This window comes from Podarcis erhardii, assembly GCF_964252035.2.
Source record: "Podarcis erhardii genome assembly, chromosome: 2".
Classification (NCBI taxonomy): domain Eukaryota; kingdom Metazoa; phylum Chordata; class Lepidosauria; order Squamata; family Lacertidae; genus Podarcis; species Podarcis erhardii.
Window position 1 is genome coordinate 28881487 of NC_138498.1, and position 23658 is coordinate 28905144.

General features: G+C 46.5%; 1 protein-coding gene across 1 annotated transcript; it reads right to left on the reverse strand.

Annotated features, from left to right (window-relative positions):
- Positions 1–218: 218 nt before the first annotated feature.
- On the reverse strand, positions 219–23177 carry GPRC5C (G protein-coupled receptor class C group 5 member C). The gene is made up of 5 exons (XM_081849826.1): positions 22733–23177; positions 10862–11927; positions 5475–5569; positions 3657–3803; positions 219–951 (listed from the first exon to the last, which is right to left on the reverse strand). The coding sequence occupies exons 2-5, from the start codon at positions 11901–11903 to the stop codon at positions 919–921; spliced, it is 1317 nt and encodes a 438-aa protein (XP_081705952.1). The 5' UTR covers positions 11904–11927; positions 22733–23177; the 3' UTR covers positions 219–918.
- Positions 23178–23658: the final 481 nt, after the last annotated feature.

Sequence of the window (23658 nt, forward strand, 5' to 3'; positions counted from 1 at the left end):
CAAATACCCCCAAAACACAATCTGAGATGCTGCCTGCAAAATAAGGCAGAACTGCAACCCCCCCTCATGCACCTTGGCACCCAGAGCTAAGCACCAAACATTAAAAAGTCCTTATGCGGCCTTCATTTTGTGTTGCCCTGAGGGGTGGAGAGGCAGCAGATCCGGAGCAATCAGGATTCTGGGACAGGCATAATATCTGTTGCACTTCAGGGTTGGTCCAAAGGCAGGAGGGCTACGAGAGAGCGGTTACCCCAGTTCTTTCTACACTTGACAAAGTTTTTCTCCGCGGAAGGACTAGCATCTACACGGCCTCCGTTGAAGAGGAATCGAAACAGCAGCACCCTTCTCAGTTCTGAAGCACTCCCTTGTGGGATTTGGCAATGGGGTGAAAGGTAGGGTCAACTCAATCATCCACCAGGAGGCCAAGTTGTGGCCTAAACAAGATCATCTCAGTATTAGGAAAGGCGGATTTGTACAGCACAAAAACAGGTAGCATTGCAGAAGAATGTGAGACACTCACAGCAAAGTCAACGTGGTCCATGAATGGTGTGGCGTGTTAAAAAAAGAAGAAGAAGAAGGAAAGAGGGTCCCAAAATGCTGGCTAGTTGTACTGCAGAGGTGGCACTAAGAAGAACTTGATTGAAGGCTCCAAGGAACACAGAAGTCCTGCTGTCCAGAATTTTAAAAAACAAGCAAACCACAGGTGTATCCCAGTACGGCAACCCAGATTTTCTAAAGCAGAGGTCAAGCAGAGCACTTGGAGTTATGTGTAACAAGAAGAAACTGTATTGTCTCCACTGCCAGAATGAAATCTCAATGGCTAACTGAGGCCTAGCCTCATTAGATGCAACTTCGCAAAGGCAGGTTTTGCAAGGCATCCTCGAGGGACGGGACCTTCTGAAATCAAGACTTTGGCTTCTACCACCTGCTCTTGCTGTAAGGAGATGAAGCCTGAAACAAAAGACGAGATTGATACATTAGTTTTCTTACAGCAGGAATGGTCTTTTAAGTATAGCTAACTAAAGCCAACTGGGATGGGGTGGGGGCAGGAAATGAGCCCTTCTAAGTTTGGAACTGACCCTAGATTGGGTTGCACTCCTCTGAAGGATCAGCTTTGCAGTTCACACTCCACACTTACTGGAGTGTGGTTCAGATGTTGGGAGTTGGCAAGGGGGGCTTTTTAACAGCTTCAGTTGGTTCACCAGCCGCAATCCTATTTGGAGAGAATGGACCTTGCCTTGGTTACCACCTATTTATTAGCGACATCCAGGCTTCTAAAAAGCTGCTTAGAAACTTCAAATGGTAGAAAATGCAGCCACCCACTGGCGTATATTTACAGTGTGTTTCTGGAACCAAATTAAAGTGTTGCAAATGACCTTTAAAGCCTTGGAATAATTTGGGACCAGGTTACTTAAAGGACCATCTGCATCCATTATCAACCTGTCCCTGCCTTTAAAATCCACTTCAAAGGCCCACCTACAAAGAAAATTACCGTATTTTTCGCTCTATAACACGCACCTGACCATAACACGCACGTAGTTTTTAGAGGAGGAAAACAAGAAAAAAATATTCTAAACGAAACAGTGGATGTATGATTTTTGTGGTTCATGCTGTGGCCACAGGCGTGATCTGACGGTGAGTTTGGGGTAGCCCAATGCAAAAATCCTGAGGATCCATGTGGATCCATGCTTTGTAACCACGTTTTTGCGCCATTGCAGCCCCATGAAACAGTGGGTGCGTGTGTGTTTTTTGGTGCAGGCTGTAGCCATGGATATGCTATGTGATCTGATGGTGAACTTGGGGTGACCCAGTGCAAAAATCCTGAGGATCCATGTGGATCCGTGCTTTGTAACCATGTTTTAGGTGGGGAGGGAAGGAAAAGCATTCAAGGGACAAGGAGCACGCGTGGGGTGTGTGGAGAAGGATGCGGCTAACAATGCAGGCGAGGGGTTTAAGCGGAGAAGGAACACGCATGGGGTGTGTGGAAAAGGATGCTGCTAATGATGCAGGAGAGGGGTTTAAGGGGAGAAGGAGCTCGCATGGGGTGTGTGGAAAAGGAGCTTTTCGGTGAGCTGAGCGGGGAGGGGGGAGGGAAAGAGCACTGTAGCTTTAAAGGAGCCAACCGGACAGCAACCACTTACAGCAGTGTAAGCAGCTCCTTTCCTCTCCCGCTTTGCTCCTTCTCTCCCTCTTTGCTGCTTTACGCAGCTAATGGCGAATCCCCTGCAACCCAAGTCCTGCTCAGCGGATCAGCTGAGACGCTGGGAGAATCGTAATTTCCCCCTCTCCCTCATCCCGTGCCCTCCTGTCCCCAGCAGCCTTTTAAAAAACTTTTTTACTGGTTTTCACTGCGCTCGTGGCTCAGAGCCCTCCTGTGCCCTGCCGTCCCTCTGCAGTCCCTCTGCAGCCTCATTGCTCCGTTTAGAGAGCGTTGCTAGCTGAGCAGCTGTTGCTGGCTACGCGGCGCTTTTTCCGGCTCGCTATGGCTCCCGTCTGTCCCTCCTCCCGTGTAAGCGGCTGCTGCCCGCTTTGCTGCCATGGCTCTCCTTCCCTCCCTCCTCCTCGGCTCCTCCCCCTCCTCCTGGCTGTAAAGCAAGCAAAGCTAGAGCCATGCAAAGCCCTGCAAGTGGCTTCCCGCTTTGCTTGACTGACGGCAGCCATGGCTCCGGTCGAATGCATTTGCTCCGTAACACGCACAGACATTTTCCCTTACTTTCTAAGAGCAAAAAAATGCGTGTTTTGGAGCGAAAATTACGGTAGGTTGGCTGGCAAATGCCAACCATGACTTTCTCAGTGGTGGCCCTCCAATTATGGTGCTCAGTTCCACATCATATATTTACTAGTATTTTATGCTGTATAAAATTTGCAGGATATTCCAAAATCCAAAGTGAGGACCAAATCACGGCTTGTATTTTCTCCAGGTTCTGCAGTTGCACAAGTCGTGCATTACTCTGCAAGGCACATAATACAGTGGTACCTTGGCTTACATACGCTTCAGGTAATAGACTCCGCTAACCCAGAAATATTACCTCGGGTCAAGAACTTTACTTCAGGATGAGAACAGAAATCGTGCTCTGGTGGTGCGGCGGCAGCTGGAGGCCCCATTAGCTAAAGTGGTGCTTCAGGTTAAGAACAGTTTCAGGTTAAGAACGGACCTCCAGAACGAATTACCGTATTTTTACCGTATATCTATAAGACTCATCTTTTCCCTCCTAAAAAGTAAGGGGAGATGTGTGTGTGTCTTATGGAGCGAATGCAGGCTGCGCAGCTATCACAGAAGCCAGAACAGCAAGAGGGATTGCTGCTTTCACTGAGCAGCAATCCCTCTTGCTGTTCTGGCTTCTGAGATTCGAGTATTTTTTTTCTTGTTCTCCTCCTCCAAAAACTAGGTGTGTCTTGTGGTCTGGTGCGTCTTATAGAGCGAAAAATACGGTAAGTACTTAACCCGAGGTACCACTGTATGAACTAACAGCAACGTACAGGTCAGCTGCAGTCACATGGGTGTATTATGAATTGCAGAGATTGTATCAAGGCAAGCCGGGCTAGAAGCAGTGCATAAATCAGTTCAGAGGGGCAGAAAGATAGGGATTCACTATATATCTGTAGTTGGGACTGGAACAGAATTCCAGTCACAGCTGCATTAGCCAATTACACACCTGCCCGCTCTTTCCATCTTTCTGTGCCACTGCCTGCTTATTCTGTGAAATGTAGGCATCCTCAGCACGCAGTGTAGAATTGGCACTGCCCATCACTTGGCTGTTGGCTGTGGCGCGAGGGAGGATGACATCATAGGGGCCCTCAGACTGGAAGCAAAACAACAACAACAACAAAAAGAGTAAGAAGTGAGCAGAAAGTGTGGTCAGAAAGGCAACCAGGAGCTGCAGTATGGTCAAAGAAACACAGCCAATCAACATTCTGCACGCGTCATCTATAGGAATACAGATTTGACCTTCAATGAAGAAGGCTTGAACTGTTCCATTTTCAAATCACTTTTCACCACGCTGTATGAAACTTTTCCTGATTTTTGACATCATTTCCACATGTGAGAAACTGTTGGCACATGCAACAGATCTGAGGCTTTTTTAGATCAAAACAGAAGAAGAAAAAACTGTTTTGTTTTGACTTTCCAAGGGCATGACTCAGTCAGAGAGCATTTTCACTTGGGTCCCTGGAGCAGCATGGTTACATGCACACTTCAAGTTCATGCACACCTTGGATTCCTAAATTGCAATATACTAAAACTTGCAAAACAGTAGAAATACAGTAGCTGCTGCGGCGATACCAAAGATATTGAGTAACTGCCCAAATCCAGCTTCTGCCGCAGTGTTAGGTGAACTTCTGTGTGGAGATACAAATGGATGCTAGGGAAGGTGCAAACTCCTCTCTCATCATCTCTGACATCCCAAGTTCACTGAGAATATTTTGATTGTGTTCAAACAATCATGCCTCATTTTAATATGCTGAGGTGTGGATGAGCCTCTCTTGGCCATACCCTGCAGCCCCTTTTCATTCCTCTCTTTGCGTGAGCTGGCAAACAAATCATGGGACCTTCCAATTAACTATGGTTTCCAGTTTTGTCTGAAGCAGGAAACAATGATTAACAACTCTGGAATAAGCCAGGATATTTAAACCAACTTTAAACCATGGCTTTGTGTCTGGCTTGTTTGAAGCTTTTCATGCTAACCATTGTTTCCCCCAGTTTGGATGAAACAGGAAACTATAGTTATTGGAAGACTTCCTGGTTCCTTTCCCAGCTCCCGCAAAGGGTAGCACCAAGGGCTGTGTCTGCAAGCTCAGATATAATAATCTGAACGTTTTCTTTGACCAAGTCAGATGACAAAATAGTCAGATGAACTGTCTTCCCTAGCCTCAATCCTTTTCCCTGCCACACATATAATCTCTGCAGGACAATACAGGTCAAATAAACTCCTTTGGTTTTATTAAAAAAAAACATGTTCCTGTCAAGCATACTTCTCCCAGTAAGCAAATGAGGTGGTAAATCTGATTCTGATTGTACCTTCTCAGACTCCAAATGAGGACTCGCATAACTGAACACTTATCCATGAAATAAAATGTTCTGAAAACATTTTTTTCCAAACTAGGTGTTGAGTCAAAGGGTCCTAGGCTTGCCATCTGAATAAGGCCCAGATGAGAAGCAGTTTCACCCCATTATCCTGCAGAATCAGGCTGCACTCAAAGACCTGTGAGTGTTAAGTTTACATCCAAAGAATGCAAACACACAGAGTGACGCTGTTTATCCTGCCCCCTTATCTAGAGATAACTACACAGAATATCTGGATTTGACATTTATGAGAGGTTTCACCTCTCTCTGTCAGGAGCCAACTTCTCCTGCTGGACTGCTCAAGAGGATGTTGTGTTTTTGATTTTATTTTTTTAAAAAAGCCCAACATTCTGGAAGCTAAGCTACAGTCGAGAAAGATAAGAAACACGAGCAGAGCTTCACACTCACTTACAGGCCCCTTGTGCATGAGAGCCATCTCTGTGGGCTGGTACACACTCGTCAGCAGCTGCCCGTTGTATCCGCTGTATGGAGACACAGGTTTTTTGGCTGAAAAGAAAGAGAAATCACAAGAAAATAACATTAAAAGGCACACAGGCTTGGGAGATCTTCAGTGACAAAGATGGTTTTCAGACAGCGCAGGCTGAGCAGAAGCAGAATATTTTTTACTCAAATAACCCATGTAAGAGGCAGAATAGTGGTTCGCCCCAGGTAGCTCGGTTGATTAGAGCATGGTGCTGATAATGTCAAGATTGTAAATTCAATCCCCATATGGGACAGTTGCATCATCCTGCATTGCAGGGGGTTGGACTAGCTAATCCGAGGGCCTTCTGGCGGTTCCCTCACTGTGAGAAATGAGGTTACAGGGAACCAGGCAGAGGGCCTTCTCGGTAATGGGGCCCGCCCTGTGGAACGCCCTCCCACCAGATGTCAAGGAAATAAACAACTATCTGACTTTTAGAAGACATCTGAAGGCAGTCCTGTTTAGGGAAGTTTTTAATGTTTGATGTTTTATTGTGTTTTTAGTATTATATTGGGAGCCGCCCAGAGCGGCTGGGGAAGCCCAGCCAGATGGGCGGGGTAGAAATAAAATTATTATTATTATTATCATCATCCTCAAGGTCCCTTCCAACTCTACAGCTCTATGATCCTATGATGCATGCTTCTGTTTGTGCCACTTTTTCTAGGCACGTCCATGACTTCCAGACACAGGTGCTAGCAGATCTTCTTTTTTCCTTTTCGTTTTGGTCCCACCACTTTCCCCAGGAAAATCCACTGTTTGCTGCTGAATCAGAATAAATGTCAATCAGGTTTTCCATGGATTGCTGTTTGTTCCGATTCAGCGGTAAACAGTAGGCTTCCCTGGGGAAAGAAAAAAAAATCTTGCTCAGACCTGTGCTTGGAAGTAACAGATTAGAAACTGCTTAGAAACTGCGGCACGAACGGAAGCATGGAAAAGCCCATACTCCACAATCTAGTGTTGAGCAAAGAACACTGAGATCATAGTGGTCCCCCCCCCCCCCCGCAACACACAGGACAGAAACATGACTCATGTCAACGTAAGTTCAGTGTTGTGGGCACAACTCTATTGAACTCCCTCTCACTAGAAGTTTGAGAGGCACCGCCCATACTGTGTTTCAGACACCTAGAGAGACCTTTGCATCATGAATACTTATCTGACGTTTTAAATTTTCTGATGTTGTTTTTAAATAGATTTTAAATTTCTGAGATTTTTGATTTTTTTAGATTTAATTTACATTTTAAACTTTGGTGCTTTTGAGACCTGGATGGTGAAAAGCAGGTTGTGTTTAAAAATAAATAAATACATACATACATAATAAAGGTAAAGGTAAAGGACTCCTGACAGTTAAGTCCAGTCGCAGACAACTCTGGGGTTGCGACGCTCATCTCGCTTTACAGGCCAAGGGAGCCAGCATTTGTCCGCAGACAGTTTTTCCAGGTCATGTGGCCAGCATGACTAAACTGCTTCTGGAGCAACACCAAAACCAGAGCAGCACACGGAAATGCCATTTTTTACCTTCCCGCTGGAGCGGTACCTAATTATCTACTTGCACTTTTTCTGGCGTGCCTTCGAACTGCTAGGTTGGCAGGAGCTGGGACCGAGCAACGGAAGCTCACCCCGTCACGGGGATTCGAAACGCCAACCTTCCGATCAGCTAGCCCAACAGGCTCAGTGCTTTAGACCACAGCACCACCCGCGTCCCTCAAATACATAGAATACCCTACATGGTAACCTCCAGATGTTGTTAGACTCCAAATCCCATCAGTCCCAGCCAACAACATCTGAACGCCACCATGTTGTCTACCCATGATACAGGGTCAGAGATGGCGTACAAGAGGCATACATGATGGTAAACTTCTTGCAAGCAGAAGAACCACGCCTAAAAACCAAAATAAAGCATGCCAATTTTAACACACTATCCAATGATGCATTCACAAAGTTGCATCAAAAAGATAAGATTTTTTCCTCAATTCAACACTGCATTAACTCATATTTAATTTACACAGTTACAAGAGCAGATCCCAGTTAAAAAGGGTGGCCACTCTAAATGACTGCATGGGCAACAATCACATTTATACTCATTTTGACTAAATCACTATATATGTATATTGTTGTAAACAAAAATCTGCCCTTTTCCCTTATGGAGTATCCAAGAACCTACATTAGGACTCTGTATGGGCTCTTGGATACCCCATAAGGGAAAGGAGCAGATTTTTGTTGACAACAATATGTATATATATATATATATATGTATGTATATACATGCACACACACACACAGAGAGAGAGAGTCAGACGTACAAATTAGCCCTGAGAGAGCAAAACTGTTAGATTTCGTCTCCGTAATGTACAATGCTTCATTTCATATGCCACTATGCGTTTGCAAAAGCCTTCACCTCTTTGCAAAGAAGTGATTGCTATAATTCTTCCATGCAGTTGGAAGCAAAGCAGGAAGCACTAACTAATCAATGTTCCCAAGTGCAACAACCATCAGAAGCCTGCTGGGGCATTCTGTGACTTAAGCCAGCCATAAAACAAAGCCTTGTTTGTGGGTAACTATAGACAGAGTAGGTTTTAATGAGCACACTGTGCTCAGGAGACCTTTCCTAAATAAGAGAGTGCTCTCTAGGGTTTAAGAGGCAAAGCGTGCTGTAATAAAACCCTGTCAGCCGTGTAGTCATATGTGTGTATATTTTAGCCTATTGGTTTTACCAACAAAGAATTGTGGAGCAGTTGAGATTTTTGACTGTGTGTGAAATGGCAACAAGCTTGGTTACTATTGCCATCAAACATACATGGGACTTCTACAGCCAATTCAGGTTCTTTGTCCCTATCATAACCTAGTTGTATTGTTGTTGTCATCCCTATCATAACCTAGTTGTGTTGTTGTTGTTTAGATTTACATACCGCCCTTAGCTTTGCTGTCTCCTTCTATAGAAGAGCAACAAAATGAAAGGTCTTAACTTTGGCTTCCTTCAGCAGTGTAGTATATATATTTCCACAAAGAGTGAAAGATTAATTTTTTAAAAAAATGAAGTGGGGGGGGGAACAATTTTGGAGTTACTTCAGTGTCTGAAATATGGAGAACCAAGTTCTACAGGGAATCCAAAACTAGACACAGAAAAAGCAGATTACTTTTCTTTTCAATGCAGAAATATTCAGAAATTCTAAACAAAGGAGGAATACATAGCAAAATTGATCCCTGAAGAGATAATCTAAGGAAATTCAAAGACATGGTGAATAAGTGTAAAACAGCAGGAAGCAGAGGCATTTCGAAGTGAGTCATGCAGATGAGGATAGTTTTGCATGTTGGGGCTTTTCTTGGTGATGCTTCTTATAAAGCCTGGAGAGAGAATGACAACAGCTTGTTCCAAGTTGTCCTTTTCGGTGACACATACAGGTTTTTCCCTCTGCTTGAAACTGGGGGAGGCTAAACTGGCAACAGGTTTCAAGAAGACACTTTCTGTGGGATTAAGGTGGAGTCTTAGGTGGGAGGTTGGCAGCCAAGAACAGAGAATATATTTAAGTGACATTTTCAGCACAGGGAGCAATGCAGGAAATGGCTCCTTCTCACCCGGGCAAAGCAGCTTCTCATTTATATGTGGCACGTATACCCCCCACTTCATTTAGAAAGCTCAAAATGGCTCACTTGGGGAACCGTGATGAGCTGCAACAGCATCATGTGCTCATGAATCATTTTCTAAGTCCGCTGGCAAAGAATCAGTGCCACAGTAGTAGATTCTTTAAAATAGGGCACGCACTAGTAAGTGGAGAGGGAGAAGTCAAGGTAATCCAATCATCAAAACAATTTATTTACAGAAATACTCATCTGGGTCCATCATCTCACGCAGATGGAATTGTGGCCTTTTGAGCAACTACTAGGGCAAAAAGGAATCCAGCAATTTATTTTACAAGATGTGATTCCTCTCATTTAAGTTTCTAAACTCCTGAAACTAAAATTTTGGGGAAAGGGACACAAATCTTGTATTTGCAGATGTCAGATCATGCATACTGCCAGCTTTGGAAAATCAGAAGGAGCGGGATTTAGGGTATTCTTCCTAAATTTCAAATTATCATCACCTGAACTTGGCCCAGGATGAAAGTAACGCCAGTGCCATCCTGGGCTCCTTTGAAGGAAAGTCGGGATAGAAATTTAATAAATAAATTTCACACCGTCATGTTCTAAGCCAAACAATATATTTATAGCCCAATCCTATGATGCTCTCAGTTTGAAGTTAAGTGTGAAACAGTTTAGAGGTTTTATGTACAATCAAGAGGCATACCAATTTTGTTAAATAAATAAATAAATAAATAAAAAGTCTCATATAAAAGTTTATAAATTTTCAGCAGCACATCTTCTCTGCAAGGTGGGTTTCCGAGTCTCAAAATCCAAAACAATTTAGCAAAGCTAAATACTTTGCAAAGTAACCAAGATCTGAGTTGTGATTTGAACTAGCCGCTCTTGATCCTGTGTGGATTGTTAAATGAAAGTGAAAGTGACTGGAACAGAGGAAAAGTCGGGAAATTGAATTACTAAATCAGAGGAGAGGAGAGGGAAGCAAGGGTGGAGATCAGCTATAAGGCCATGTCAGGTCTGTCTATGCCAGTGCTAGCCAATGTGTTGGGTTTTTTTACCACAAGTCAAACTGAACATATGAGTGCTCTTGCGAGCACCACTTTATGCATGCAATCCTTGCATGCCTTGGTGCTGTTGGTTTTTCTTCCAAGTCTATTCAGCCAGGCAAACATGTTGCAACACAGAATGAGACAGGAAACCAACAGGGTAAGGCTGACTCTGCACCACAAGTCAGACCCTGGTTCCTCCTGCTCTTCTCCAGGTATGCCAAAGATGTCCATTACCTGCTTGCGGCACTGCCCACTTGCACTGTATTGTACTCTAAAAACTCAGAAGATAAAGACAAGGCAAACCTAAGCATTTTTTAAAAGCAATACAGTCATACCTTGGAAGTCGAACAGAATCCGTTCCAGAAGTCCATTCGACTTCCAAATGTTGGAAAACCAAATGGCAGCTTCTGATTGGCTGCAGGAAGCTCCTGCAGCCAATCAGAAGCTGTGGAAATTCTGCCAGACGTTCGGCTTCCAAAAATAGTTCACAAACCAGAACAGTCACTTCTGGGTTCGCAACGTGCGGGAGCTAAAACGTTCGGGAACTAAGCTGTTCGAAAACCAAAGTACGACTGTATTTTAAAACAAGCCTTGTGGTGTTCATGCCTATAGAACAGCATGATGGAAATTTCCGCAAACCAACCCCACGCCCACTGCCAAATGCTTCTCCACAACCTGTATGCTGAGACCTACCTGAAGAAGGTTCATCCATTGAGAAGGCCTTGTTCTCCACAAACATGCTCTGGGATTTCTGTTCCTTGAGGATGGTTTCATATCCCACTCCCCGGGTGGGGTAGACATCTTCCTCGTAGATTTGCTCCGGTCCTGGCCGGATGACTTGGGAGATCTCTGGGATGACATAGAAGAAAATAAAGATGCAAGCATTGGAGACGAGAGCAATGGCCAACGTGGGGTCATCCCAGGCCTGGCCTCCTTCCTGCTGGTTGCCATAAATGTACATCACAATCCACACAACCCAGATGGCCATAGAGAGGGAGGTGGTGAGCAGGACAAAGACAGCGTGCTTCCGCCAGTGCTTGTAACGTCCACACAAGACAGGCCACGAGGCAACGAAGGCAAGCACTTGCAGGAACATGACGTAGATCAGCGCCATGACAAAGTCTTCATTCTTCACCCGGCAGGGGTCCTTGGGCAAATCGTTGCTCCTCACCACAGTGATGATGAGCCACTCGGTGTTGATAATGACCTCCACCAAGACGAGGAGCAAGGCCATGCCAAAGGTGACCCAACCCCGGGGCCCGTGGTTCCGCCGGGCGAGGAAATTGAGGCTGAGGGAATGTGCCACCAGGCAAGAGAAGCACACGGCGAAGAGGACGCCAAAGAGGAAGCGTCGCGAGGCGCACGTGGAAAAATCTTGCTTCACAATGAAGGCAAAAGTCAAGCAGAAGAGCCCAAAGGTGCCAAACAACAGGAAGGCTTGCGTCCCTATCAAGCTTTTCTTCCGATAGTCCTGGACAAACGGAACGCTGGCCACAAGGACGACGGTGAGGACAAAGGTGGTCACGACACCAAAGGCGGCTACCGCCTCCAGCACGACGCCCCAGGCTGACGACAGGTCGCACAGGTTGTAATAGATGGACTGCAAGTCCTTGCCGCAGCCTGCCGGCGGCGATGGAGTCACTTCCGCCAAGCATACTTTGGTGGGAAGTCCCAGGAGCCAAAGGTATGGCAGCAGGGCCTTGGGTACACCCATTGTTTTGGAGCGATGGCACATATTCCTTGGCACTTTGGGAAAGAACTGAAAAACAGGAAAGAAAAGACAAGGTTAGCGTAGCCGAAAGAAAGCGTATTGTTATCAGGACTGGGCAATTTTGTAGTATCAATGGTGGTGCTTGGTTATATAACAGAACTGGTGATGGTCTATACCAGCGTTTCCCAACAGGTGTTTTTGGACTACAACTCCCATCACCCCTAGCAAGTAGGACCAGTGGGCCAAGGATGATGGGAATTGTAGTCCATAAGCAGCTAGCAACCCAAGTTTGGGAAACCCTGGTCTATACCCTGCCCAGCCCCCTGTACCAGCACTGCTAGGCTTTGTCGAGGTTTAGGAGACCAGCTACTGTACAGTGGTACCTCGGGTTAAGAACTTAATTCGTTTTGGAGGTCTATTCTTAACCTGAGACTGTTCTTAACCTGAGGTACCACTTTAGCTAATGGGGCCTCTCACTGCCACCGTGCTGCCACTGCACAATTTCTGTTCTCATCCTGAAGCAAAGTTCTTAACCCAAGGTACTACTTCCGGGTTAGCAAAGTCTGTAACCTGAAGCGTCTGTAACCCGAGGTACTGCGTTAACAATTAGTCCAGAGAGCAGGGTGACACTGATGGTGACAGAAGCATTTAAAAACTGAAAAGGCAAGGGCCATGATTCAGTTGGTACAGCATATAATGTACCTGGAAAGATGTAATGAACTTAAGAAGAGCGTTGCTGGATCAGACCAAAAATTCCATCTAGTCCAGGCATCCCCAAACTCAGCCCTCCAGCTGTTTTGGGACTACAACTCCCATGATCCCTAGCTAGCAGGAGCAGTGGTCAGGGATGAGGGGAATTGTAGTCCCAAAACAGTTGGAGGGCCACATTTGAGTATGCCTGATCTAGTCCTTTGGCCAACCAGATACCTATATGAATCCCGCAAGCAAGACCTGAGTGTGATTCCCAACAATAATGTTTATATATAACAGGTTATATACATATACAAGGAAAGTCTTCCCGTCACCTCGCCTAAAAACTTTTTGCCTTTAATCTGAAGTATATTTTGACCTCTTTCAGAGGGACAGGACTTGTATCCCTGCCTATTTGTTTTGGTCTTTGATTTCTTGGTCTTTTATTTGAATTGTTGTTGTTTTGCTTGTATTGTTTTTAATCGGTTTTAATATTAAGTTGCTTGTCAGAAAAACGATTAAAGCCACCAAATTTGATGACCACTAGCACATCTTGCAGAAGTGTGTTCTATTAAATCTGCCCCATGTCTGCCTTCAATCTCCAAACGTTCAGCTCCCTCAGATGGCCCCAAGTTCTAGTATGGGAGAATAAATTTACTCCATTCACTTCCTCCACACTGAGGCAGGCCTGTGCCTCAGGGCCAAACAACACATTCGAGATTAGATCTTCTGCCATTTTAATTGGTACTTTAAGGCTGGGGGGGGGGCTCCAAATGGGAGCAGTGGAGCATGGATTGGGGGGCAGGCAGTTAAGTGTTTTAACCCTTCCCTCTGCCAATGTTCTCTTCCAGATCTGATCATTTCCCCTCAAGTTGCTGTTATAGCCCTGTTGGCGGGGGAAATGTTCGAGCCTCCCCACTCCTGAAGCGCTAATAGCTTTCGTTTAGGATAGGAAGTGTGCCATGTCAGAAACTCAGATATATAAGCTAGGTGCCAAATGGCTCCTTAAACCAAGATTACAGTTGCCAAAACGAAATGTCTATTTTGGGACGAGACAACTCCAAAGTCTTATTTTTCAAGTGATGGGCTGGCTGTGATTGATTCTCTGTTAAACACCTGGTTAGTTCAGATGACAACGTTGAACTAGGGTAAGAACTTTGAGAACTTAAAGAAGAAAAGTCACTTGATCCAGGGACAGGCCACATATAAGGACTCCCGTGGATACAGAGTCCACATGTCCCACGGTGCCTCTTTTAAATGACTGACCCTATATATATTGGCCTATTCCTACAGGACGGAGCATGAGTGTGTGAAAACATCAAGATCCAAGAATCCCCAGATGGTGGAGATGTCAGGCATCATCCTGCTGCCCAGGCATCTTCACCTGGTCGCAAGTGGCCGATAGCCATGTGAAAAATGAGCCTGGCACCTGGATAATTTCAAGCGCTGGGAGTGAGGAGCACACCACATAATACATAGCTCGTCCTTGAGAGAGGGGGAAAGCCACTGCCAATCTGGGTAAAGTATGGGGCGTAGATGGGCTACTGCCCTGGCTTGGCATAACATAGCCCATTAGGTTCTTATCCCATCCAAAGGGTATATGGGCAGGTGACCCCACAATCACATAGACTCGGAGCAACGCTGAAGCATATTTAAAATGATGGACCAAGGCGAGAAGAGAAAAATAAACGTGTTGAGAGGAAGAAACCATAGACTCCCAGAGTGATCAGCAGCAATCCATTAAACCCTACCCTCTTGAGACTTCTTCCTCACTCCAAGGTTAGAGGCAAAAATACGCTTACTCACCACACCACCAGCAACCAGCCATCTCAGGTTTTACCTAGAGGCAGCTGCCTTTAGCATCTTGTTGGGATGATTTAAGTCAGACATCCTGCCCCACCCCCTATGTGCCTCACCCTAACCTCCCTGGAAGCAGGCCAACAGTTAAATTAGCAATTCCGTTCCCAACGTCTATTACATGGGTAGGCAAGCTAAGGCCCGGGGGGGGGGGCCAGATCCGGCCCAATCACCTTCTCAATCCGACTTGCAGACAGTCCGGAAATCAGCATGTTTTCACATGAGTAGAATGTGTCCTTTTATTTAAAATGCATCTCTGGGTTATTTGTGGGGCCTGCCTGGTATTTTTACATGAGTAGAATGTGTCCTTTTATTTAAAACACATCTCTGGGTTATTTGTGGTGCATAGGAATTCGTTCTTTCTTCTTTTTCCCAAAATATAGTCCGGCCCCCCACAAGGTCTGAGGGACAGTGGACCCACCCTCTGCTGACCCCAGGGACTCTATTACCTTGATTTCTTTTGCAGCAGCAACAACAAAAAAGACCTCAAAGTGCTCACAAAATTAATATAAAATAAAGATTTGCCTAAGCAAGGGAGTCATCCGGCTCCCTGTCCCTCTCCTCCAGATTGGCAAATTGCTGAAGGCTGGAGAGGAGAGAGGCTAGAGAGAAGCTAGGTCAGGCAGGCCAATGAAAAACGCCTGAATCCCCCCTTTTTTGTGGCTGGCTTTTGAAGGATTAGAGTTCAAGGAAACAGAGGTGACTTTTAGATCATTATTATTTTTTTAGAAGTCACTAGGGCAGGGGAGGAAGAACACATCCTCACGTAGGATGCCATTTTTAAAAACAGCTGTAACTGCAGCATAAAAGGGAGGGGAAACAAAACAAAACAAAATAATTAGCTGCCCCACTGCAAAGCATATTCCCAGACCAGCTATGTTCCCTCTGAGAAAGAATCGGCCGGCAAACTGTTGGCCTCCCCTTGGCTGCCACTCAACACTTCTTGGTTCCCAGGCTTAGAGGATTCCAGATGACTTCCGAAAGAAGAGAACTCTCTCACATGCCTTCCAAATCCGCTTGTTGTGGGGCTTGGATCATGGGCTAGTCCCAGCTTCTGGGGATTGGGGCTTTATGCTACAGCATGTGAGAGCTAGTGCTGCTCCAGCTTTCTCTTTCCTATTCAAACAGCCGCTTCTTGTACTAGCTGAGAATGCTGGCGCCCATTCAGTTTGGGTTACCTTTAGGAGTACAGGCACGAGGCTAGTTCAGCTCCAAAACGTAACAGTCCATACATTAGCGTGAACGCTGCACGTTCTCGGCTATGCAAAAGCACGTTTTCCAGTCTCAAGGTAAAGTGCTGAGAAGCAGGAAGGTCCCTTATCCTTTCAGTTTCTTTTCTGAACTATAACCATCATAAAGTTTGAGACCGAATGATGCAAGGTTAAAATGAACTAAATGCATCAGACAGCTTTTAGCAGGGACTGTTCAAGGACTTGTTTCGTTGGCTTAGGTAAGAATAAGGCCTGTCTTGTCATAGTTTCAGCACCAAGCAAAGATGTTTTTTTTCCCTTCTCCAGGGCATTTGGGCAGCTCCAGAAACTAGTTGCTTGTATTCTGATTATGCTGTTAATAGGCTTGGTTGTTTTTTTGTTTTTTTGTTTTTATTCTGCTTGCAAATCGCTTTGGGACTTTTTGTAGTAGGCAGCAATACAGTGGTACCTCTGGTTAGGTACTTAATTTGGTCCAGAGGTCCGTTCTTAACCTGAAACTGTTCTTAACCTGAAGCACCACTTTAGCTAATGGGGCCTCCCACTGCTGCCACACCGCCGCCACACAATTTCTGTTCTCATCCTGAAGCAAAGTTCTTAACCCGAGGTACTATTTCTGGGTTAGTGGAGTCTGTAACCTGAAGCGTATGTAACCCAAGGTACCACTGTATATAAAACAATCATAATGGTAAACAACCAACGGTATATCCTCGTTATCCCTATGTACCAACTTGCATTCTATATATCATCAACAATGTAGCTTTAATTGGCTCCATGTAATGTATTAACATGGAGGTCTAGATGAAATCCTGAGAAAGTAAGACCATTTAATTTTTTTAAGACTGAAGTTCTATCGGTGGTTCAGAAAACATATGGATACAGCTCAAAAATCAGAAAGAGGCAGGAATACCCGGAACAATGATGGAGCAACAGGACATCGTCCATGTTATGCCCGTGCTCAACTGATGCTCAGAAATAGCTAGAGCTGTGCCCTCCATGTTGTAGACTCCAAATCTCATCATCCCCCAATCAGCAGGGCCAATGGTCAGGGATAATGGGAGTTGTAGTTCACAAAATCTAGAAGACACCATGAAACAGCCACACATCTTTCCATCATTACATCTCCATGCCAAGGGACGGCAAACCTGATTAATTTCTGCCCGCAAAAGGGGTGCAACCATCTTTTTCTGGCAGTGTTCCTAGTAAAATGGAAACCGTTAGAACAACTCTTATCTGAACTGAACACGTTTAGGGCACGAATGTTCTTGTTTCAAAGGAGACCATTGATCTGGGAGGGCTTGACACACATTATATTTTCTCAGCTCTGCAAGTCTGCAATTCTATGAAAGCCAGAGCACTTATGTGATTTCCTCCCCAGCTTACATAAATCAGCATTGCATAATTCAGCATTTTCTAGTCACCAAACTTGGATACTTTTTATGGTGTGGAATATTAGACTTCCTGCTTAAGAGATTATTTATCATCCCCACTAGTGTTAAAAGAGTTTTGTCTGATGGCTTATCTGTGGACAGAGAGAAATTCAAGAATTCCCTCTTGTCTGGAGGTGCAAGACTAGCTTGAGCAGCAAGAAGTTTGCTGGTGGTTCCGTTTGCCAGTCCACACCTCTCACTTCAGTACATCTACTCCAAATAAATTTCTTCCCTGCCCTAGCAGCTGGACAGGGCTTTGTTTTAGTTAATGTGGTTTCTATCTCAATAATCACACAGTTAGACTGCTTAATGATTAAGCCACCAAACTTGCAATGCATTTGTGCGAACGCATTCGCTTTCTTTGCAAAGAATTTGCAAACTTTTGGGGGGTTGAAAGGAAAACAACAAACCTGCCCCATTACAGATCAGGTATCACATATATGTTATTTTCAAATGCACCATTCTATATAGCCCATTTCATTGTTTGCATAGGAAAAAAAACACACTGCGTTCCAGAACTGTGGAGACTACGGATGCTTGCTGTGTGGCTATGGGATCCACTGTTTCCTGCCTAGCACATAACTGTGTAGATTGAACAATAGCTGCACTTCACTATGGAAGCCACTGGTTTGTGGTGAGGCTTTCATTCTACTCTGCCAATCATTTCAGAAAATAGGCAGGTTGATTGCATCTCACACCTCAAGAGGTGGGGGGGTTTTAATCACTCCTTTCAGCAGAGCCACAAAGTCCCCTATGGCTTACAGGCTATCCACGTGATAGTCAAGATGAATGATGAGGAGCATGAGAAACACTTGCGTACAGTGCTACCTCCAACGACTAAAGGTAAAGGTAAAGGGACCACTGACCATTAGGTCCAGTCGTGACTGACTCTGGGGTTGCGACGCTCATCTCACTTTAGAGGGAGCCGGTGTACAGCTTCCGGGTCATGTGGCCAGCATGACTAAGCTGCTTCTGGCGAACCAGAGCAGCGCACGGAAACGCCGTTCACCTTCCCGCCGGAGCGGTACCTATTTATCTACTTGCACTTTGATGTACTTTCAAACTGCTAGGTTGGCAGGAGCAGGGACCGAGCAACGGGAGCTCACCCCGTTGCGGGGATTCGAACCGCTGACCTTCTGATCGGCAAGTCCTAGGCTCTGTGGTTTAACCCACAGCGCCACCCGCGTCCCTCCATCGACTGGGGAGGCTCAAATCCACACACACCCAGCTACGAATCTCACAGGGTGGGCCTTGGGTCAGCCACTCTCTCTCAGCCTATCCTACCTCTCGGGGTTCTTGGGAGGCTGCAGTGGAAGGGGCAGGAATACTATGCATGCTGCCTCGAGCTCATGGCGGTGGGGGGGGGGGGAGTCGGAATATTAATGCAACAAATAAAAATACATTTTTCTAAGTCCTTCTAAGCAGATGTAGAAAGCTGCAGTCTGCATATGGAAGTATGGAGGTACATACCACCAGCTTGCTTTTACAGCCTGGAAATTTTAATAAACATGTGCAGGTATTCCTGGTGCTCCTTTTTTCCCTGCAGCCACGACATGCCCAATAGTCGCTCAGTCCAGACGGCTGGGCACGGTCAAATCCCAGCCGCCTGCTCTGTGTACTCGAAGCATTACGGCAGCATTCTGCTCTGCAAGTCTGCACCTCGCAAAAGGCAGGAGGGGTGCTTTTTGTTCGTTATCTTGCTGAACGAATGCGGCAATTATAGTTCTGAGTTTCTCACCACCACTCCTTGCCTCAGGGTTTCCTCGCTGAAACTGCTTCCCTAAGCACCTGGGTCTCTATGGAACATCTATGGCACATGCTACACAGCTAAGAGGAAGGAGAGACTGTGTCCCAAAGCATGGTCTGAGTGCATGCATGTGTTGGGAAGAGGTGCGCATGGGAGGCGGCCTACATGCATTGCCTTGAGTGCCAGGATGGAAGAAACCATCATTCAGTGAGGACTTGGCCTATCTGTCACCGCCACCTCTGTCTTTAGAGCGAACATTTTTGCCCTGCTAATGAACAGCATTTGATCAACATTAACCCATGCAAGCTCCTGGTGTAGATGCCCCAGTGGGAGTTATTATGGAGAAGAGCAACGTGGGGTTGGTGGTAGTTCTGTTAACATCGCTGCTGGCTCACCAGAACTCCCCCCCCCAAAAAAAAACACCTATATGATCAGTGAAGTGGCTTAACTTTCATCCTCACTTTCCCTACAGTTCAAATCCTAAACTGGCAAGAAAACGGTGCTTACACCACGTTGAAACTGGGCACTTGTTGATCTTGGCAGCAACATCTTGAAATTCGATTTGGTTTGCTCTAATGGGTCATCGCTGCCTAGGGATGGCTCCAAGGGTGACCACGCAGAAGGTCCCAGGTTCAGTCCTGGGATCTCCAGTTAAAAGGATCTTGGGAAGGAGGAACAGGAAACACCCCTTGCTCAAGAGCCAGTGCCAAACAGAAAAAAAACAAAGTAGAGTGGTACCTTGGGTTAGGTACTTAATTCGTTCCGGAGGTCCGTACTTAACCTGAAACTGTTCTTAATCTGAAGCACCACTTTAGCTAATGAGGCCTCCCGCTGCCGCCGCGCCACCAGAGCACAATTTCTGTTCTCATCCTGAAGCAAAGTTCTTAACCTGAAGCACTATTTCTGGGTTAGCGGAGTCTGTAACCTGAAGTGTATGTAACCTGAGGTACCACTGAATGTAACCAGAGGTACTGTACTGAGCTAGATAGGCAAATGGTCTAATTTTTAGTAATAGCACAGCTTCACACGCTATCAACATTTCTCAGGAGCAAGCAACAAATAACATGTTGCATTAATAATAATAATAATGCTAACCGTGTAGAGGCACTGCTCAAGGGGAGAGGAATCACGTGCCAATGTGAAACCACAGTGCTGACACAACCGCGGATGCCTGATTATCATCTTCCAAAGCAACTACTCTATTCCAAACTTAAAAATGGAAAGCGTAATGCTGGTAGTCAACAGAAGAGGTTTAAAGACTCTCTCAAGGCAAATCTTAAAAAATGTAGTAGAAACACCAACAACTGGGAAACACTGGCCTGTGAGCGCTCCAATTGGAGAACAGCCTTTCCCAAAGGTGTCCTGGGCTTTGAAGACACTCGAACTCAGGATGAAAGGGAGAAACGAGCTAAGAGGAAAGCACACTTGGCAAATCCACACCATGATCAACTCCCGCCCGGAAACCTATGTCCACACTGTGGAAGAACGTGTGGATCCAGAATTGGCCTCCACAGTCACTTATGGACTCGCTGCTAAAACAGTGTTTATGAAAGAATCTTACTCAGCTACAAGGGATCGCCTAAGAAGAAGAACAGTGCTGACATTTCTGCTTGTTTCCATACCATCTCAGGAGCACAGAGCAAGCCAACCACTTTTGTTAAACACTTCAGGGTCTTTTAAACTTCTCCACTCATGTCCCTTCTTGCACAACAGAGGCTTGGGTGGGTGATCTCTTTCACTGCACTAAATAAGGATCTTGCGTAACACAGCATAGGGACGTGTTGTGCTTCCCATTCCAAAGAGCAAAACCCCCAGTGCCATCGTGGGCACGTCTTCGTCAGAGCAAAACAAAACAATCCATGCAACTTGCCGTCCCCCCCTGTCCCATCCCGTATGATTCACTCCTTTCTCCAGGAAGCAAGCCACATTTATCAAGGTAGCTGGAAGCTGTTACCGGGTCTGTCTCAAGAGGCTGGTTCCAGCTAAGAGCCTGGTGTGGGCAGAGGGCAGGAGAAAAGACAAGGGAGGAGGAAGCAAGGAGAGACTATCTGTTTTGGAGAGCAAGAGAGAGGAATGGTTTGGAAAGTCAGGAGTTGGTGTAGCAGATCCTATTGGATCTCGCCCTTCTCACCGGGGTTCAAAATCCCCCAAAGACTTCTCAGGAGAGGGTGACCGTTGGGAGTAAGCACCGCTGAATCCAGTGGGCCTCATCCCCAGTCTTTGTACCCAGGATTGGCTTTTTCGTATTGCAGGCAAAATAAAAAATAAAAAATGGGGAGTTCCTGAAGGTCATATGGCAAAATCAGAAAGCAAGCAAAAAAACTGTGGGGCGGCAGTGGGAGTGAAAAGGTTCATATTCCGCTCCAAATCGCAGAGCTATACTCTCCCCGATGGGACGGCCTGTCACCTGCCTGAAAGTGGGGGTTGGCAATGTGGCCTGGTGGGCACACATGAATCTGCGGACCTTCTGTGGCAGCCTCAGGGTCCCTGCCTCTCCCCGCTGCTGAAATTAGGCTTGGGAGAAGCATTCTATCCTAGCCAATATAATGTGTGAGACACTCACAATTGTTTCTTCGGTTTGCAAAAGTGCCCACTAGCTCGCAAGGGTTGGCAACCCCTGCAACTCTGCACTGCCATCCATTGGGCAGTATAACTTTGGTGTTTGGGGTTTTTTTTAAACTTGGTTCCGAGATGGGAGCTTGGCAAGGCCTTTTCACCTACTCCAGAGCTTGGAAAATTATGTGACCCCCTGGCCTGGAGTCCAAAACTCCAAATCCACTTAAACAGGACCAGAAAGAAGCTAAGAGTTCTGCTTTACAACTCACTATCCCTTGCCCAAAATCTACATCTTAGTTCTCTTCCCTTAGTACCGCAGGACTCATTTCCTTTCCCTTCCCAAAACAGAGCTCACCTGGTTCTCCACACCAACCAACACCACTCCCATTCCCACATTACCAGGGCAACATGTGAGACAAACAACATGTATTTATCTGTCACATTGGCATCATGCCCTTCCTCCAGGGCACTTGGGGTGGCACATGTTAACTTATTCCACATTATCCTCCCAATAACCCCAACCCACTAGCAAGCTTTGAGAATGAGCAGAGATTTGATTCCTGGTCTTCTGGGGGCTGTTTTCATTACTACCCCACCCTCCACTATTAACTCACAACTCGCTATGGTTTAGTTTCCCCTATTCCAGTTATTAGATCCTACTGGAGGGTTAAGACACAACCTAGTACATAGGCACAGATTGCATTTTGCAAACCCTTTGTCCTGTGCGTTTTTGTGTATCAACAGAACTACCACACCAGCGGTTAAACAGAGGCCAGCCCAGATTCTCAAAACCCTTTGACTTGTCTCCTTGCTGAAATCTAACCTGGGGGGGGGGGCTATTTCCTCTCTTGTTTAAACAGGCTTTCCTCATCTCCATTTTTCGAAGCTTCAAACCTCCCCCACCCAGTATCAAATACCGATTTAAAAAAAGAAATGCCTAAATCTGAAAAGCAAAACTCAAATGCACACCACGACAGTATTATTCTTCGGGAGAAGCATCTGTATCAAATTCAAACACTACAGCTGCGTAAGCTATTTCTAACGTATAGTTTAAAGGGCTAACCTAGGAGTTTCCCCCAACGCACAGGCAAGAGAAGGGGAGACTGAGAACAGGAGGCAGGGGGTGTTGTTGTTAGACCTGCTCTGTCCCTTCCATTCAGCCAAGGGAGGGGAACACCTTTGACGCACACAAATATTCTGGAGTGAACCGGGTCAGCAAGGCGGGGGGGGGGGGAGGAGAGGTGCCAAACTTTTAGTGCGGGGGAGTGTGAGGGAGATGGATCAGCTCTCCAGTGGGCGACTTCCACAGAAGATCCGCACCCCACACGTCCCCAGAGCGAGAGAAAAGCGCTCGGGCGCCCTTACCTGCCTCTCCCCACCGCGGAGGACAAAGCCAAGCGGCGCCAAGCCGGGCCCCCGGGACTCCGAAGTGGTTACGGTCCGGCCACTACCACCTGGTGCCTTTCACAATCCGGATCCGAAAGTTGAGGCTCTGGGAGGCAGGCAGGCAGGCAGGCAGGCGGCGCAGGGGGCGTGCCGTGGCAGAGCAGCCGCGCTGGGCGCGGAGAGGCTCTTTCTTCTCTCGCTCGGCGCTCCCTCGCTTTCGGCTCCGGGAAGCTACGAGCTTGACATCACGGTGACATCAGCCCCCATTCAAGGCTCTTATCGGGCCTTCGCCCAGCCCTGTGCAACCAGATTGCAGGCTAATCAATCACCTTCCCCGCCCACCGGCCCCGAAATCTTTGTGTCTCGAGTAGACGCGCCGGAGCGAAAGTGCCGCCGCGCCCGCCGCCGCCTCCTCCTCCTCCGGCTCATCCTCCAGTCGGTTCTCTGGCGCTGCGATTCCAGACCTGGTTTTGTGGCCGACACTCCCCCTTTTCTCCTCCACGCCTCTTCCCTCTTTCTTCATTGTATTCAGGCGCTCAGGTACAACAAATCCCGCGTGACTGGTGAAGCTTAAATCTTTCGTGTGTGCGCGTTTGTTTCGAAGCTGCATTTCACAACGAGGTGGTGGCCCCGGTGGCTTAATTGCCATAAGAAACGTGGGGGGGGGGGGGTGAACGCATGTGCTCAGAGGCACTCTGCATATGCTCAGAGGCACCCTGGGATTTGTTGTCGCTACATCAGCCCTGTTCTCACATCAGTGGGATCTCTTTGGGCTTGCTGCCAAATCACAAATCGTAGAACTGTAGAGTTGGAAGGGACCACAAGGATCATCTAACCCCTTGCAATGCAGGAATCTCAGTTGAAGCATCCATGACAGGTGGCCATCCAACCTCTGCTTAAAAACC

What these genes read in the sequence shown, in the direction of transcription:
- GPRC5C (XM_081849826.1), bottom strand. Translation starts at nt 11,903, where the DNA reads ATGTGCCATCGCTCCAAAACAATGGGTGTACCCAAGGCCCTGCTGCCA. An exon ending in AATGGATGAACCTTCTTCAG is followed by an intron (nt 5,570 to 10,861) that starts GTAGGTCTCAGC and finishes CTTTCTTTTCAG; the next exon opens with CCAAAAAACCTGTGTCTCCA. An exon ending in CTCTCATGCACAAGGGGCCT is followed by an intron (nt 3,804 to 5,474) that starts GTAAGTGAGTGT and finishes TTTTGCTTCCAG; the next exon opens with TCTGAGGGCCCCTATGATGT.